The sequence below is a fragment of the Pararge aegeria genome, chromosome 15 (assembly GCF_905163445.1).
Source record: "Pararge aegeria chromosome 15, ilParAegt1.1, whole genome shotgun sequence".
In the NCBI taxonomy this organism is placed as follows: domain Eukaryota; kingdom Metazoa; phylum Arthropoda; class Insecta; order Lepidoptera; family Nymphalidae; genus Pararge; species Pararge aegeria.
Window position 1 is genome coordinate 15,427,874 of NC_053194.1, and position 13,186 is coordinate 15,441,059.

Sequence of the window (13,186 nt, forward strand, 5' to 3'; positions counted from 1 at the left end):
GACGACTTTCATACAGGCTCTTTCTAAAGATGCCATGATTACAAGCTTGGCTTCAACGTGTACTCACGGGCTGTCATTGCAGTGAAATGTAGCATATCATTATTATTTATTTAATTATTGCTCCGTGTCATGCTTGCGGTAAACTTAAACGTAGCGGATTTTAATATTTTATGTGCTACATAAACGAAATAGCTGGACTGACTTGATTTTTGAAGTTACACTTCTTTAACGGCGTTAGAAAAAAATCATGGGAGGGGAATAATAGGATGTAACAAAATGCGCGCGACCATGGTTACACGTTTTTAAAAGGATGAAGGTAGTTGCGAAACCGAGTGAGAGGGGAATACATCGCCCGTTAGTTCACTTTTAACGATGTGCTGTCATAAATAACCGGCTCCCTGAAGTTAGCTATAAGGTTTGGCAGTGTACACTTTCAATTGTCAAAATCTGTGGGCTCATTCCGGTGATTTAATTGATTCAATTGTAAAAAAATATGAAATTTTAATGTTCAGTGAAACTTGGTGGTCCGATAATGTGATAACTAGATTCTGATAATAAAACTTTCAATGCACTTTTTTATTGTTTTATTCGCCTAAGTGTAGGATAGAAATCTGGAAAATTCTTAAAGAAACAGCTGCATATTGGAAAATTTTGAATTCATTATTTTCTATACAACTTTGGATTTCTTACAACAGATAATGTTTAGTTTGCAAATAAAAAATAAGGAATTTACTGGTTCTGGACCTTAAAAGTGGGAATAGTATCATCATCAGATCAACCGGTAGACGTCCACTGCTGGACATAGGTCTTTTGTAGGGAGTTCCAAGTTCCACGATTCTGAGCCGCTTGGATCCAACGGCTACCTGCGACGCGCTTAATGTCGTCTGTCCACCTCGTTGGGGGTCGACCAACGCTGCGCTTACCAGTACGGGGCTGGGAATAGTATCGAATTTATTTTAAATTCATTTACTTGTTTAGGATAGAAGCAGGCGTTACTTTGCGGAATCCTCAAATGAAGGATGCTCCGATGTCGGAGCGAAACGTGCGTATAGGGTACATTGCAAAAGATCTGTTTGGTGTGGAGTATAAAGATGGGAGGAAATATAAATTACACCATAAAGATTCTCCTGCTTTTCACGGCTAAAATTTTCGTAATATATCATTTACTTGTGCTGTCAGAATTGAAATGGCATAGTTGTGGCATTAAAAGGAATACTCCTTTAAGATATTAACTGTACCACTAGATAGGTCTAAAATATGGTGGTTCTTTTTACTACCTGTCCAGCCTTATAGGTTGTCTGTATGAGATAGCTCTTCCACGATAAGACCGGAATTTTACGACTGCATCTAGTTAAGTTAGTAATTTATTCTCTTCAACTGTCTGCGGAGACAGAGTATTTAAAGGCGCATTTTCACTAGGCGACATGTCGCAGATACTTGTCGCTCGACATTCACGTAGTTGTCTCTGCAAAAGTTGTGGGACAATGTCCCGCGACATATGACTCGTTCACATTGGCCAGTCGTGATCAGTATGTCGCCCGAGGAAGTAGTGTTGTTCAGTGCAGCTTACATAATTATTCGGAAGACATTAGCAAAACGTAAAAAAAAGAGGTGGTGGGTCCGGGAATATTTGCTCCAAAGGGAAAGTTCAAGTTTAATAACCAGTCTTCGAATGCGCGATGGATCTTTCGAAAATTTTACTAGAATGTCTAGAACCGATTTTGAGATACTTTTAAATATGGTTGGGCCGGCCGTAGTCAAGCAAGATACAAAGTTTCGGAAATCTATCGACCCTCACATCAGACTCGCTATAACATTGAGATACTTGGCAACTGGCGATAGTTATGGTTCATTGTCCTATACTTTTAGAGTGTCAAAATCAGTAATTTGTCATACTATACCAGAAGTTTGCAAAGAATTGATAAAGGCATTAAATTCTTTTGTTAAAGTAAGTATTTAATATTATTTAATCTCATGTACCCTTACTTACAGTAATAATACCATAAACGTTTACCGTAAGTAAGGGTTACGGTAAACTATATTGGTATTTTAAATTTTATATTGATACTTAATATTGTATGTTAATTTATTAATATTATTCTTGTATTTCAGACGCCAACCGATGTAAATGAATGGAAAGAGAAATCTCGTAATTTTGAAATATTATGGAATTTTCCTCACTGCATCGGAGCGATAGATGGAAAGCATGTGTTACTAGAAGCGCCACCCAATTCTGGCAGTGATTATTATAATTACAAAGAGAATTTTAGCTTAGTTCTCTTAGCAATTGTGGATGCTGAGTATAACTTTGTATATGTTAATTGTGGTGCAAAAGGGAAGTCGTCTGACAGTGGAGTATTCCAGGAGACTACATTTTATAAAGCACTTAATGAAGAGCAACTGAATTTACCAGATCCTGAGCCACTGGTCCAAGGTGGTCCGAAAATACCATACGTTCTAGTGGGAGATAGTGCATTTGCACTTTCTGAAAACATGATGAGGCCCTACCCCGGCATTCATGAAAAGGGAAGCTTAAAGCGGATTTTCAACTACAGGCTGTCAAGAGCAAGAAGAATTGTTGAAAATGTTTTTGGCATTATGTCTGTAGTGTTTCGCGTATTTCGTAAAGCTATCCCATTACGTCCAGTAAATGCTGAATTAGTTGTAATGGCTTGCGTGTACCTACATAATTTCCTGAGACGTAATACAACTTCAACCGCGAGGTATACACCAAATACCACATTTGATTTAGAAGACGCTGGTCATAATGTTGTGGAAGGTTCGTGGCGAAGGGAGTTGACAAATAATAATATGAGGAACTTAAGTAGGCAAGGCAGACCTCCTCCTCAATCCGCTCAGACAATAAGAAACCTCTTTGCTGAATATTTCTGCAGTGCTCAAGGAAGTGTCCCATGGCAAACTATTCAATCATAGGCTGCAAGAAATTTGAATGATGTTTTTTATAGCTTTGGGCTAAAGACCAAGGAATAAATGATAATAAACTTAGCATCATATAAAAAAAACTACTAACTAATAAGTTTTCATTATTTTTAAGTATTTATTAACTATTATTTTTTAAAAATCTATGTTTAAGTGACAGAAAATCAACGTTATTAGTATTATTATAAGTATTATAATTATTCTTTGTTCTGCGTTTCTGATTCAAAGTGGGAAACTAGTTCTTCAATATTCTCAATTTGTCGTAATTCTGTGAAAGTTGGTGCAGTTGGTGCTTCATTATCATTATTAACATGAGAAGCATTAGCAGTTACTATATCATCATTAACAGAATTTGTCGAATAGGATGACTGTTGAGGAGCAGAACGGTATCCATAACTTTGAGTATGGCTTGAATTACTTCCCGTTTGGTATTCTGCATAGTTGTATTTTCCCATCCTAGCCTCTAATAAGATATTATTAATAAAGTACTTCGCCTGTAGCACAGCATGTTCATTCTTTATATTTCTTAACTCAGAAGCTACATAGTCGGCGTAAACTTGAAATTCGTCTTTTGGTTGATCCATCCTGGCTTTTGCGCTCTTCATTATTTCATATACCTCACTCAGATCATCTTTTTTCCTTTTATTTTGAGTATTTGGAAGCGGCACCGGTATTGGTTGAGTTGGTAATGGCGGCGACGTTGATGCCTCTGGTGGTTGCGTTAATACTTGCGATGCCACTGGTATTTCTTCGAGTGCCACCGAACTTTCGGATGACTATAAAAGGAAAAAATCAGTGTAAAACAAACATTAAATCACAGTTTCGCAGGCGAAGAACAAAAGACAAGAAATAAAAATAAATTGTATAAAAAACTACAGAGATTTTAATTGTGCATTTATTACCAAAGGAAGATTATCTATAGAATATAAGCTGTATTTTTATACGACTGCTTGAAAAAAGGAGTATATTGTTTTCAGGGTTCAAGTATGTATGTATGTATGTGAGTTCCTATATTCCACCATAACTTCTATACGCCTGAACGGTTTTTATGAATGAGGTATTGTTAGAATCCTTAGCTTATTACATAGGCTAGTAAAATTAAAAAAAAATTGATGGGGTGACTATGGTCCCGCATTAAAGACTGAAGTTGAAAAAATTTTTCGAAAATGAGATTAAGTATACTATCATCAACTAGAAAATGATGAGTAGATTCCAAAAATATATAACACTATAGTTCAATATCCAGTGATGCACAAAAAAAAATGATTTGTAAACTGGTACAAAATAAAAAAAATAGAAACAATATTAACGGGAGCTTACCTGAGTATTCATAGTGTCCATACTGCCTGAACTTGTCGACCCTTTTACTAGGAAAAGCAGCGAATCATACGCAAACCAGGTACTTTTGTGAACATCCCCACTTCCACTTCCAGTGGATTTTGAGCTTGCAATTTTTTTTCTCTCCCTGAGAAACTGAGACCTTAAGTTATGCATTTTTCCCTCGACGTCTTTTCTAGGTATATCTAATGTAGTCGCGATAGATTCCCATGCATCATTTTTTTTAATTTTGTTTTTATAATCACGATGTGAAGTGTCCCACAATAATTGCGAATTTTGATACATCTCGATCAGGGTCAATATATTCTCGTTGGACCACACTACTGCCATTTTCGCAACACAAAGCGACACACGTTTTCACCACTCAAAGCCTGTCCGGCGACTGTCGAGGGACACGAAAGTCGCGCGCGTCGACGCTCGCAGACCATCGACTAGCGACAAGTTGCGCGACCCGTAAATGTCCCAAGCGACGTCGGACGACGTCGGGCGACATCGCGCGAGACACGTGAATTTCGTGTCGAGCGACAGAGTCGCGCTACAAATGTCCCCTAATGAAAATGCGGCATAACTCACCACTTACTTTTCCGAGATCTGAGGGGATTCACTTGGCTTACCGGGCATGCAAAGTCGCAAAGCGAAAACGTAACGTGACATTTTTCTCATACCGAACGTCTTATATATGAAAATCGATTCTTAAGAAGTCTCCAAAAAATCCGACATTATGCTACGTTTATTAATAAGGCCTAATAATTCGCAGTATTTCCCTAAGTGTCTTTCCTTCTTATTTCTGTTTTTTAGACTAGTAATACCTTGTATGGCGTGCAACGCGCATCGTGTATCGTGTATCGTGTTGTGTCCTTCCAACCTGAGGCGAAGGTGTTAAACCTCATGTGCATGTAACTAAACCGGCAACTATGTCCTTCAAACTGGAAAACAGGATTGCAGTGCTGCTTTGCGGCAGAAATAAGTACAGCGTTAATACTTCCCCGGACGAGGTCTGTCACAAAAAGCTTGACCACAACAAAGTTACGGAACGAAGCTCATATTAACTTCAAGCTCGTGGTAAGGGCCAGCACGCGTCGCTTAACGGAAACACGAATTAATGTCACATCTCACACGTATGATTGGCTACAGTAGGCATCTGGGCACCGCCGCCGCTCCGGTGGAATCGTCGCTTAGTTCCGCCGGATTCTTTAGAAAGCACCGTGATTACTGGTGAATGAACTTTATCTTTTATGGCTTATCGCGATTGGTTCAAGTCATTTTATTGTATAACACAATACATTTTGACGACCTCCCTGGCGCAACGGTGAGCGCTATGAATCTAAGTAGGAGGTCCCGGGTTCGATGCCTGGCAGAGGAAATTTGGGAATTTGTAATTTCTGAATTTTCTCCGGTCTGGTCTGGTGGGAGGCTTTGGCCGTGGCTAGTTACTAACCTACTGACAAAGACGTACCGCTAAGCGATGGAGTGTTCCGGTGCGATGTCAAATTCAAATTCAAAATTCAATATTCAAATATCAAATTCAAATTCGTTTATTTGCATAAAACATTGTAGGTATACATGTTTAGTCATAATATATGACATGCAAATCTTAATTTAAACAAATTCATTTATGTAATAACTAAAAAAACATCAAAATCAAAATAATCAAAATATTTCGGCTGAATATAATAAAGTATCGCGTAGAAACCGATAAGATGATGACTACCATACTCCCAAACAGGATAGCCCGTTAATATCTTAGAACGCATAACCACTTACCACCAGGTGAGATTGCAGTCAAGTAAATAGTAGTGAAACAAAAATACATTTTCATACAATAGTCAGAGCACTTTTACTCGGGTTTTTGATTATGTTAAACCTCTCGCACGACTGTTGTTTAAGCTAGAGAACCGTCATTCATACTAATCGCTGATACTAGTATTATAAATGCGAAAGTGTCTGTTTGTTTGTTCTGTTCTGTTGTGAATTGAATTTTGACGTAGAGTTAGTTGAAAGGACGGAGAGTAACATGTCTACTTTTATCCCAGGAAAATAAATTGTTAACACGGAATTTGTAAAAAACCATGATTTAACGAAGTCGCAGGCAACAGAAAGTAAAATTTATAAATTTAAAATGCGTATCAACTTTTCAGAACTTGGTATTTGACCCTGCCACTCTCCGGCAATCCAGTGATGCTCCGACGCAAAGGATTAACCGAACAACGCGCAGCAAATCTTGCCTCCACAGCTTCACCACCTGGCGAATTGAATTTGGCAACCTGGGCGGCAAGCTAAACTTCTTTAGTGAGCTCGGCTGGCTGGAGTTATCCAGCGGGGAGCCGTATCATCGGCTTTCCGGATGCCCGAGGACTCCGGCCAACCAAGTACGGAGACAGGTCCAGGAACAGATGAAGCAGAAGTTTTTACAGCAAAAGTCTCCGAAGAATAACCATCCATTACTTAAATGTTTGCGACCACTGTCCAAATAGACGTTCCTTTAAAATTTGCATAAAACGTAGGTTAAGCTATTGAGGTTATTGGCCAATGCATTTCCTGTAACTTAACAAGTATGTTTGATGTCATCACAGCTGAGTTTAAAATCAAACAAAAGTTTAACGTAGAGTCTGGATGTATTCACCGGCGGAAGCGATTACATGAGCACTAAGCGGTTGGTAGAAACCTAAAAGTTAGTTTCTTAAGAAATATAAAAAACCTTGACATTTTCCTCTGATTTTAGTATCTCGAATAATACGTATTTTTTTTAACAACTATGCTGAATTAAATTACAAAAATTTGCAAAAACTTTCTTAAGAAGCATTTAGAATGCCCATTAAAAAATAGAAATTTAAGGATCGTCTGATTTTATATTCTACAATGGTTCAACCAGAATTAATTTTTTCGCGTCAAAGAAAATCTGCGAGTCTTGGTCAATAGTATGGTGGCTATCTAAAGCGTTTCGTTGGTAATATCTATAAAACATAAATCGTACTCTCGCAATAAATCCCACAACTGTTCTCGGAACTACTCCTGCAATAGCTACCTAGCAACTTTATAAAGGTTCGGTCATAACTATAAATTTATTTATAAGTACATTCATAAAAAATATCAAAAATATGCTCAAGCAAATATCCCTCGGTCAGTTTCTGCAACCGCGTTTTGCAGTGGCAATTTATAATTTAAAAATCTGTGGTCTGGTATGCAGTGGCGTGCATAGAGGGTATGGACAGGGTATGCAGATATTATAAAATTAAATAAAATATTCAGTATGAGTTATAAATACTTGAGAGACTTTTTATAACTGTGACAATGCCTATCCTTAGGTTTTTTATAGCTCGTACTAGAGATATTCTTCATTTTATAACAGCAGCAGAGGGCAGAGGCTTTGGTCGTGGCTAGACAAACCTATCGATAAAGACGTGTGAATGAGCCTTCCGGTACTGCATCATGACTTACAACCAGGTGAGATTATAGTCAAGTCCAGAAAACGCTACCGCTTCCAGGTCTATATCAAGTCCGCGGCACATAACCCAAAGGTTAATGACTTATTATATTCACCGCTCCCACGTGTTCCGTCTTAAAATATGCAGCTAATTAAACAGCTTCGTTATTACTGTTGACCGGTTCTTGCGAAATTCATTCTATTGTGTAATTTTTTTGCGAACGGAATTCAAAAGGGTCACGTAGGAGACTGAAATTGGCGTCCAATTGAGAAACTCTTTTTCGCGATGATTACCTAGTACAGTACGATTAAAACTTAAATGCGTCTGCGTGAAGTTAGCAGACGTGCGCTGTTACATTCCCCGCTACACCGGACACCCAAAATGTGTGTGGTGCCCAACGGCACGTCGTGCGCAAACTTCAGGGGCGCATTTACGTTTGAATCGCACTGTACGTGTATGCGATTTGCAAAACGTTGATGATCCTTTTGGCTCAGAGGTTTGCATTTTTGTGGGAGGTGCCAAGATATAATAATTTGAGGTTTAGACTATTTGTTAATAAACTAATATGGTAAGCATAACATAAAGCGATATATTTTTCATAACAAGGCCGGCTAAATTTGTTGTGGGCTTCTTCTTAGACCAGGACGCGTTTGGAACCCTCGTAGCTTTAGTTTTAAGTTTACGAATGTGGTAATCGCCATCATCTCACTACCGTGTAATTCTTATGTACGCATCAAAAGTGCCACCTATGGGGCCTACTTCAATAAAGATATTTTTGACTTTATCTTTGACCATAACACGTTTTTATCAAACGAAGTCGCATCAGCCAGTATAAATATTGAGGTTGCGAATTATAAAAGATGTTTTAAAAATTCGTAAGTAACTTCATACGATAGTGTAAAAACTTGAAGCAATCTTTGCAGTTTGTTTTTGCATTATATTCATATCTTTACGAGTTTTAACTACAATCCGTGATGCCCCGAATGGGTTCGAAACTAGTCCGACGAAAATGCACGTGAGTTTAGCAGCCTATAAAACAGTATAATTAAACTTAACTCAAGATACTTTCAATTCTTAAATACGTAGTAAAATTTACTGGTGACTACGATAGTTACATAGTATATTAATGCTGGTAAAAACCAAAGAAAGAAAGAAATATAAGACAATCGTATCAACGATAGAGCGTCCACTTGTCGACGTTAGACCGCATCGAGATATCGTATTATTTTCCAACCGTTGCTCGAATAAAAGCAACGCACTTTCACCGAATACTAGAACAATCCGCACAAAGTCACGATATCAGGCAAATAGAGCCAGACTTCATTTAGACATTACATTCCTTTCGATAAACGAAGAAAACGGCTTCTTCTCAGCCGGAGCGTGTTTAGAACTCAGATATTCTTGTAATGAATGAATGAATGAATACACTTTTATTGTACACCAAAGAAAAAAGTAGTTACCGAGATGTAAATCCATATCAAGAGAGTCCAATTTTGTGGCCTTATCGCTACATAGCGATTTCTTCCAGGCAACCAGTGGCGTAAAAGGAAAAAACATAGAAAAGAGGTAGGTGGTGCAATAAATAATATTTAAAATTATACAAATATATAAATAAAATATATTAATGATTGTTTATTATTTATGATATGGTATTATTATCATAGCTATCATCATAATGAGTTTATGATGATGATCGTCATCACCATCAATTCATTACCCGGCATGCTTTAGGACGCGGGTCTCCTCTCAGAACGAGAAGGGTTTAGGCCGTAGCACGCTGGCAAAGTGTGGATTAATAGACTTCACAAGCCCTTGAGAACAATACGGAGAACACGTTTATTCAAGTCTAGAGGACCATCGAGACTTCGTCCGCGTATAAGATATCGAGAAGCTAGAATAGATGTTATGCTAACATCATAATCACCGTGGCTATTTCACGTGGTATACTGAGTTAGTAAGTTGTTATTATTTTAATTGATACATAAATACAGAAATCCATACATCCACCCTCACAAACTTTCGCAGTTATAAAATTATGTAGTATGGTACGCATGTATTCGATCGTTGTCCCATATGCCTTGCTACTTGCTGTTATTTGTGAAGAGTCCTTTATCACCGACAATATTTATCAGATCTTTAAAATAAGACAATACATATAATGTACACTTGAAAATAAAAAAATAATTATTAAAATCGGTTCAAATTGAACGGAGTTATGAATTAAAATTGTTAAATTTTTTCATCCCGTTTCCCGGAGGAAACTTACTGTTTATCGTGATAAAAGGTATCCTATATGTTGACCGGGAATATCAGCTACCACTATACCAAATTTTGTTTAAATCCATTCAGTAGTTCTCGCGTGATACCCGGACAGACAGGCAGACAGACAAAAATTAAATAAAAATCTGTTTTGGACTCAGTATCGATTATAAAGCATCCCACGGTCAAAATTTTCAAAATATATTAAATGTACAGAAATCTTCCGGTTAAAGTTTTATTATAAGTATAGATGTTTTCATCGTTAAAGTAATAGATTTAATTTCTTAAATCTACGCTTACTTTGGGGCTAGATGACGATATGTGTATTGTCGTAATATATTTATTTATTTATTTATATTTACGTTAATTTATTGTATACACTAAAGAACCTAAAAAGCCTTTAATTTTTTTGATGGCGGTCTCTCCGGCACTACTTAAGTGTATATAGAGCTACTATAGAGCTATTATGTCACGGTTTTGTGTTACTATCTCTGTTTTATCAGCATTATAAAATACAATCTTCTTCTAGATCGCCTGTGTCTAGCAGTGCAACATATATAATAGCCTGAGAATGGTTATAATAATTAAAACGCGTAAGACATCAAACTTTGTCCGAACTTAATTTCGGTTTCACTTTGTCATAACTTTTAACCTCTTGTTATAGTATAAAGCAGCTCTATATTAATATTGTTTTAGAATCGTAATCTATAAAGCACAAATATACTATATTAAACGTGCTATTATTTCTGCTTTGTCAAGCAATCCAGACTGCACTTTTGGATTGTAATTTTTAGTTTTTCTTATTGTAATATTAGTAGTTTTGTTTAACTTTTTGTATTTTTATTATAGTTGTAATATCGGTCAATTTGTAGTAAATACTGTGCACACCTTTAAGTGGCTAGTCACACTGATTAGAAATAAAATATTTGTTATTTTTCTTTACTACGTATTGTGAACAAGCTATTTTATGTTCCTTCAAAAAAAAATTGTAGGTATAGTCCAAACCACTATACCTTCATTTTTTTTGTTATTTTTTTTTGAAGGAGCACCAGTAAACCAAACCTCATTAGGCCAGCGTGGTAGTGGCCTTAACCCTTTCTCATTGTGGGAGAAGACCCATGCCCCGTAGTGGGCCAGTAATGGGTTGATATGACAAATCCATAAGGTATCTATTTATTTATTTAACTCTTTATTGTATACCACAACTAGTAAACACATCTACAAAAATATAATAAAAACAGAAACAAAAAGAAAGAAGTAGAATACAAGAGCCGGCCTTATCGCTTAATAGCGATCTCTGCCAGGCAACCTTTGTGTAAGGAAAGGTAATACTGCTTAAAGCGAAGGTAGTAAGCTCCCAGTTAAATAAAATAAAGTGTTTACTTAACTATCCTAGGTTACTATTATCTGTTAGTCATCTTTGGGAGATATGCTTGTGCATGCTTAAGCAGTTTGTCGCTTGGTCTGCGTTACTAGCGCGATCTGTACACGTACACATTCCAAGTCCGTTTTATTGCCACTAAAACTTTATTTGTTCCAAATGGCTGAGTTTATTAGGAAACAAAACGTATTAATATAATGTTAAGTGCTTACTGGAAAGGAAGTAGACTTGGAACAATAAACGGATGCGTTTCCTCCACTCGCGTACCTTCATAACCCTCTAATGACAATAGAATCACAAATACAAATTGTTATGCACATTAAATGCAACGCACAAATAATAGAGATTATTTTATTTCTGCGATTTATGTGTTTAGAGCTAAAATGTTGACTATAGCTAACTTGGGTGTCAGTTTTTGTTATGCTGTGCGTGCGCATCGTTATATTTTACTCTCATCATTTTTCCCTAACGTGCCAAAAGAAGTATAACATCAAAAATAATTTCAGTACGTTCGGAGAAGTTTAATAAATAAATAGAATGGTCCGGGAGGACCTACATTTTATTTGATGTGTAAAACTTCATACATATAATAATAGAATATGTTGTTGGAACCTCACTTTGGAATACTTATTATGTAATCTAGAATATTTTCTCATAAGATTTTAAATCTGAGCAACCCAAAGTTGGATGCCCTGTAGGCGTAATAAACCAGTATGGTATGGTCAAACTGCCGGTATTGTTGGCCCGGTGACTTTAAAAGGATAAACGGGTGTTGATTATTCACGGACAGACGAGCTACATGTCCAAATCGGCGAAAATTGTATATTTCAATATACCGGTCTATCGGACCAAGCAGATGGCTCACATAGTAGTAAAATCCCTACTTCCCTAATCCCTATCCCTCTCCCTAACCCCTAATAATATTTTTGTATATAGAGGTTATAATATGTGTTCAATGTTTCCCAAACTTCGTTTAGATCTGATGAATGTGGTTGGAGATAGACGACAGATCTCCTCAGCGAACAGCAGCAAACCCCTCATTTAAGGCTTAGCGATACTGAATACTTAATTTTTTTAAGAACTAAATCAAAGTTAGCCGGGTATTTTTTTTTTTTTTGTTATCATCACCTTACTGTCAATTTATATTTAGCTATGAAGTTATAGCAATTCAGAAGCAAGCTTTTTTAACGTTTAATTAATCCTTAATATAAGTAGGTAGGTTAGTTAGGTTGTTATAAAATAATATACCATTTCCCTTAAATTAATTATTAAAAATAAGTAGGCTAGTAAACTGCATATGACCGCGTATGCTGCAGAGCTAAATCTTTACCGTCCGATATTCATTAACATTGCAATCAAGGAATAATTGACAGGTTAATGAAACCTGATATTAAGCACCCAGATTAATTCGCGAGTCATATCAAATTTTTACAGGATTTCAAGTCTCACCAAGCATTGTATGCAAATTAAATCGATTATATGGTTCGCATGTCATATCATACTTTATGTAATAAACGTCCATTCTCTATTTTATACCTCTGCCCTTGAGAAAGAAAACCTTTTTTTCTCGCGGGGAAATCCGCATGGATACCACCACAGCACGGGGATGAGCAGTGGTTATGTCGGACTCTTACCGACTAAAACCCCACGGATTTCCAACTCTTACCCTGGTGACTGGGTCAGCTAGCGGCTCCCACCGAGGCAGTCCCTCCTCTGAGACCACATCAATATCCCTTAACACCATCGAAGGTACACCAGGAACACAGCGCTTCCAACTCGAGGACTTATCTCCGACGGGTCAGATAGAATTCACGTTTCCATCGCCCGGAGGCCTTTCTTTAGG

At 37.0% G+C, this 13,186-nt stretch overlaps 3 protein-coding genes across 4 annotated transcripts in view; 1 reads left to right on the forward strand and 2 right to left on the reverse strand.

Moving 5' to 3' along the window:
- LOC120629812 (axoneme-associated protein mst101(2)) overlaps positions 1-13,186 on the reverse strand; it is a 216,721-nt gene that overhangs the window by 138,602 nt on the left and 64,933 nt on the right. The window lies entirely within an intron of this gene.
- Positions 1,480-3,028, forward strand: LOC120629814 (protein ANTAGONIST OF LIKE HETEROCHROMATIN PROTEIN 1-like). The gene is made up of 2 exons (XM_039898870.1): positions 1,480-1,948; positions 2,113-3,028. Exons 1-2 carry the CDS (start codon positions 1,499-1,501, stop codon positions 2,932-2,934), a joined length of 1,272 nt encoding a protein of 423 aa, XP_039754804.1. The 5' UTR covers positions 1,480-1,498; the 3' UTR covers positions 2,935-3,028.
- Positions 3,035-4,834, reverse strand: LOC120629816. Its single transcript, XM_039898871.1, has 2 exons — positions 4,261-4,834; positions 3,035-3,716 (listed from the first exon to the last, which is right to left on the reverse strand). The coding sequence occupies exons 1-2, from the start codon at positions 4,606-4,608 to the stop codon at positions 3,138-3,140; spliced, it is 927 nt and encodes a 308-aa protein (XP_039754805.1). The 5' UTR covers positions 4,609-4,834; the 3' UTR covers positions 3,035-3,137.

Coding starts and splice junctions, on each gene's coding strand:
- LOC120629814 (XM_039898870.1), top strand. CDS start 1,499: ATGACTCGTTCACATTGGCCAGTCGTGATCAGTATGTCGCCCGAGGAA. Junction 1,949..2,112: donor CATTAAATTCTTTTGTTAAA/GTAAGTATTTAA, acceptor CTTGTATTTCAG/ACGCCAACCGATGTAAATGA.
- LOC120629816 (XM_039898871.1), bottom strand. CDS start 4,608: ATGGCAGTAGTGTGGTCCAACGAGAATATATTGACCCTGATCGAGATG. Junction 3,717..4,260: donor TGGACACTATGAATACTCAG/GTAAGCTCCCGT, acceptor TTCCTTTTATAG/TCATCCGAAAGTTCGGTGGC.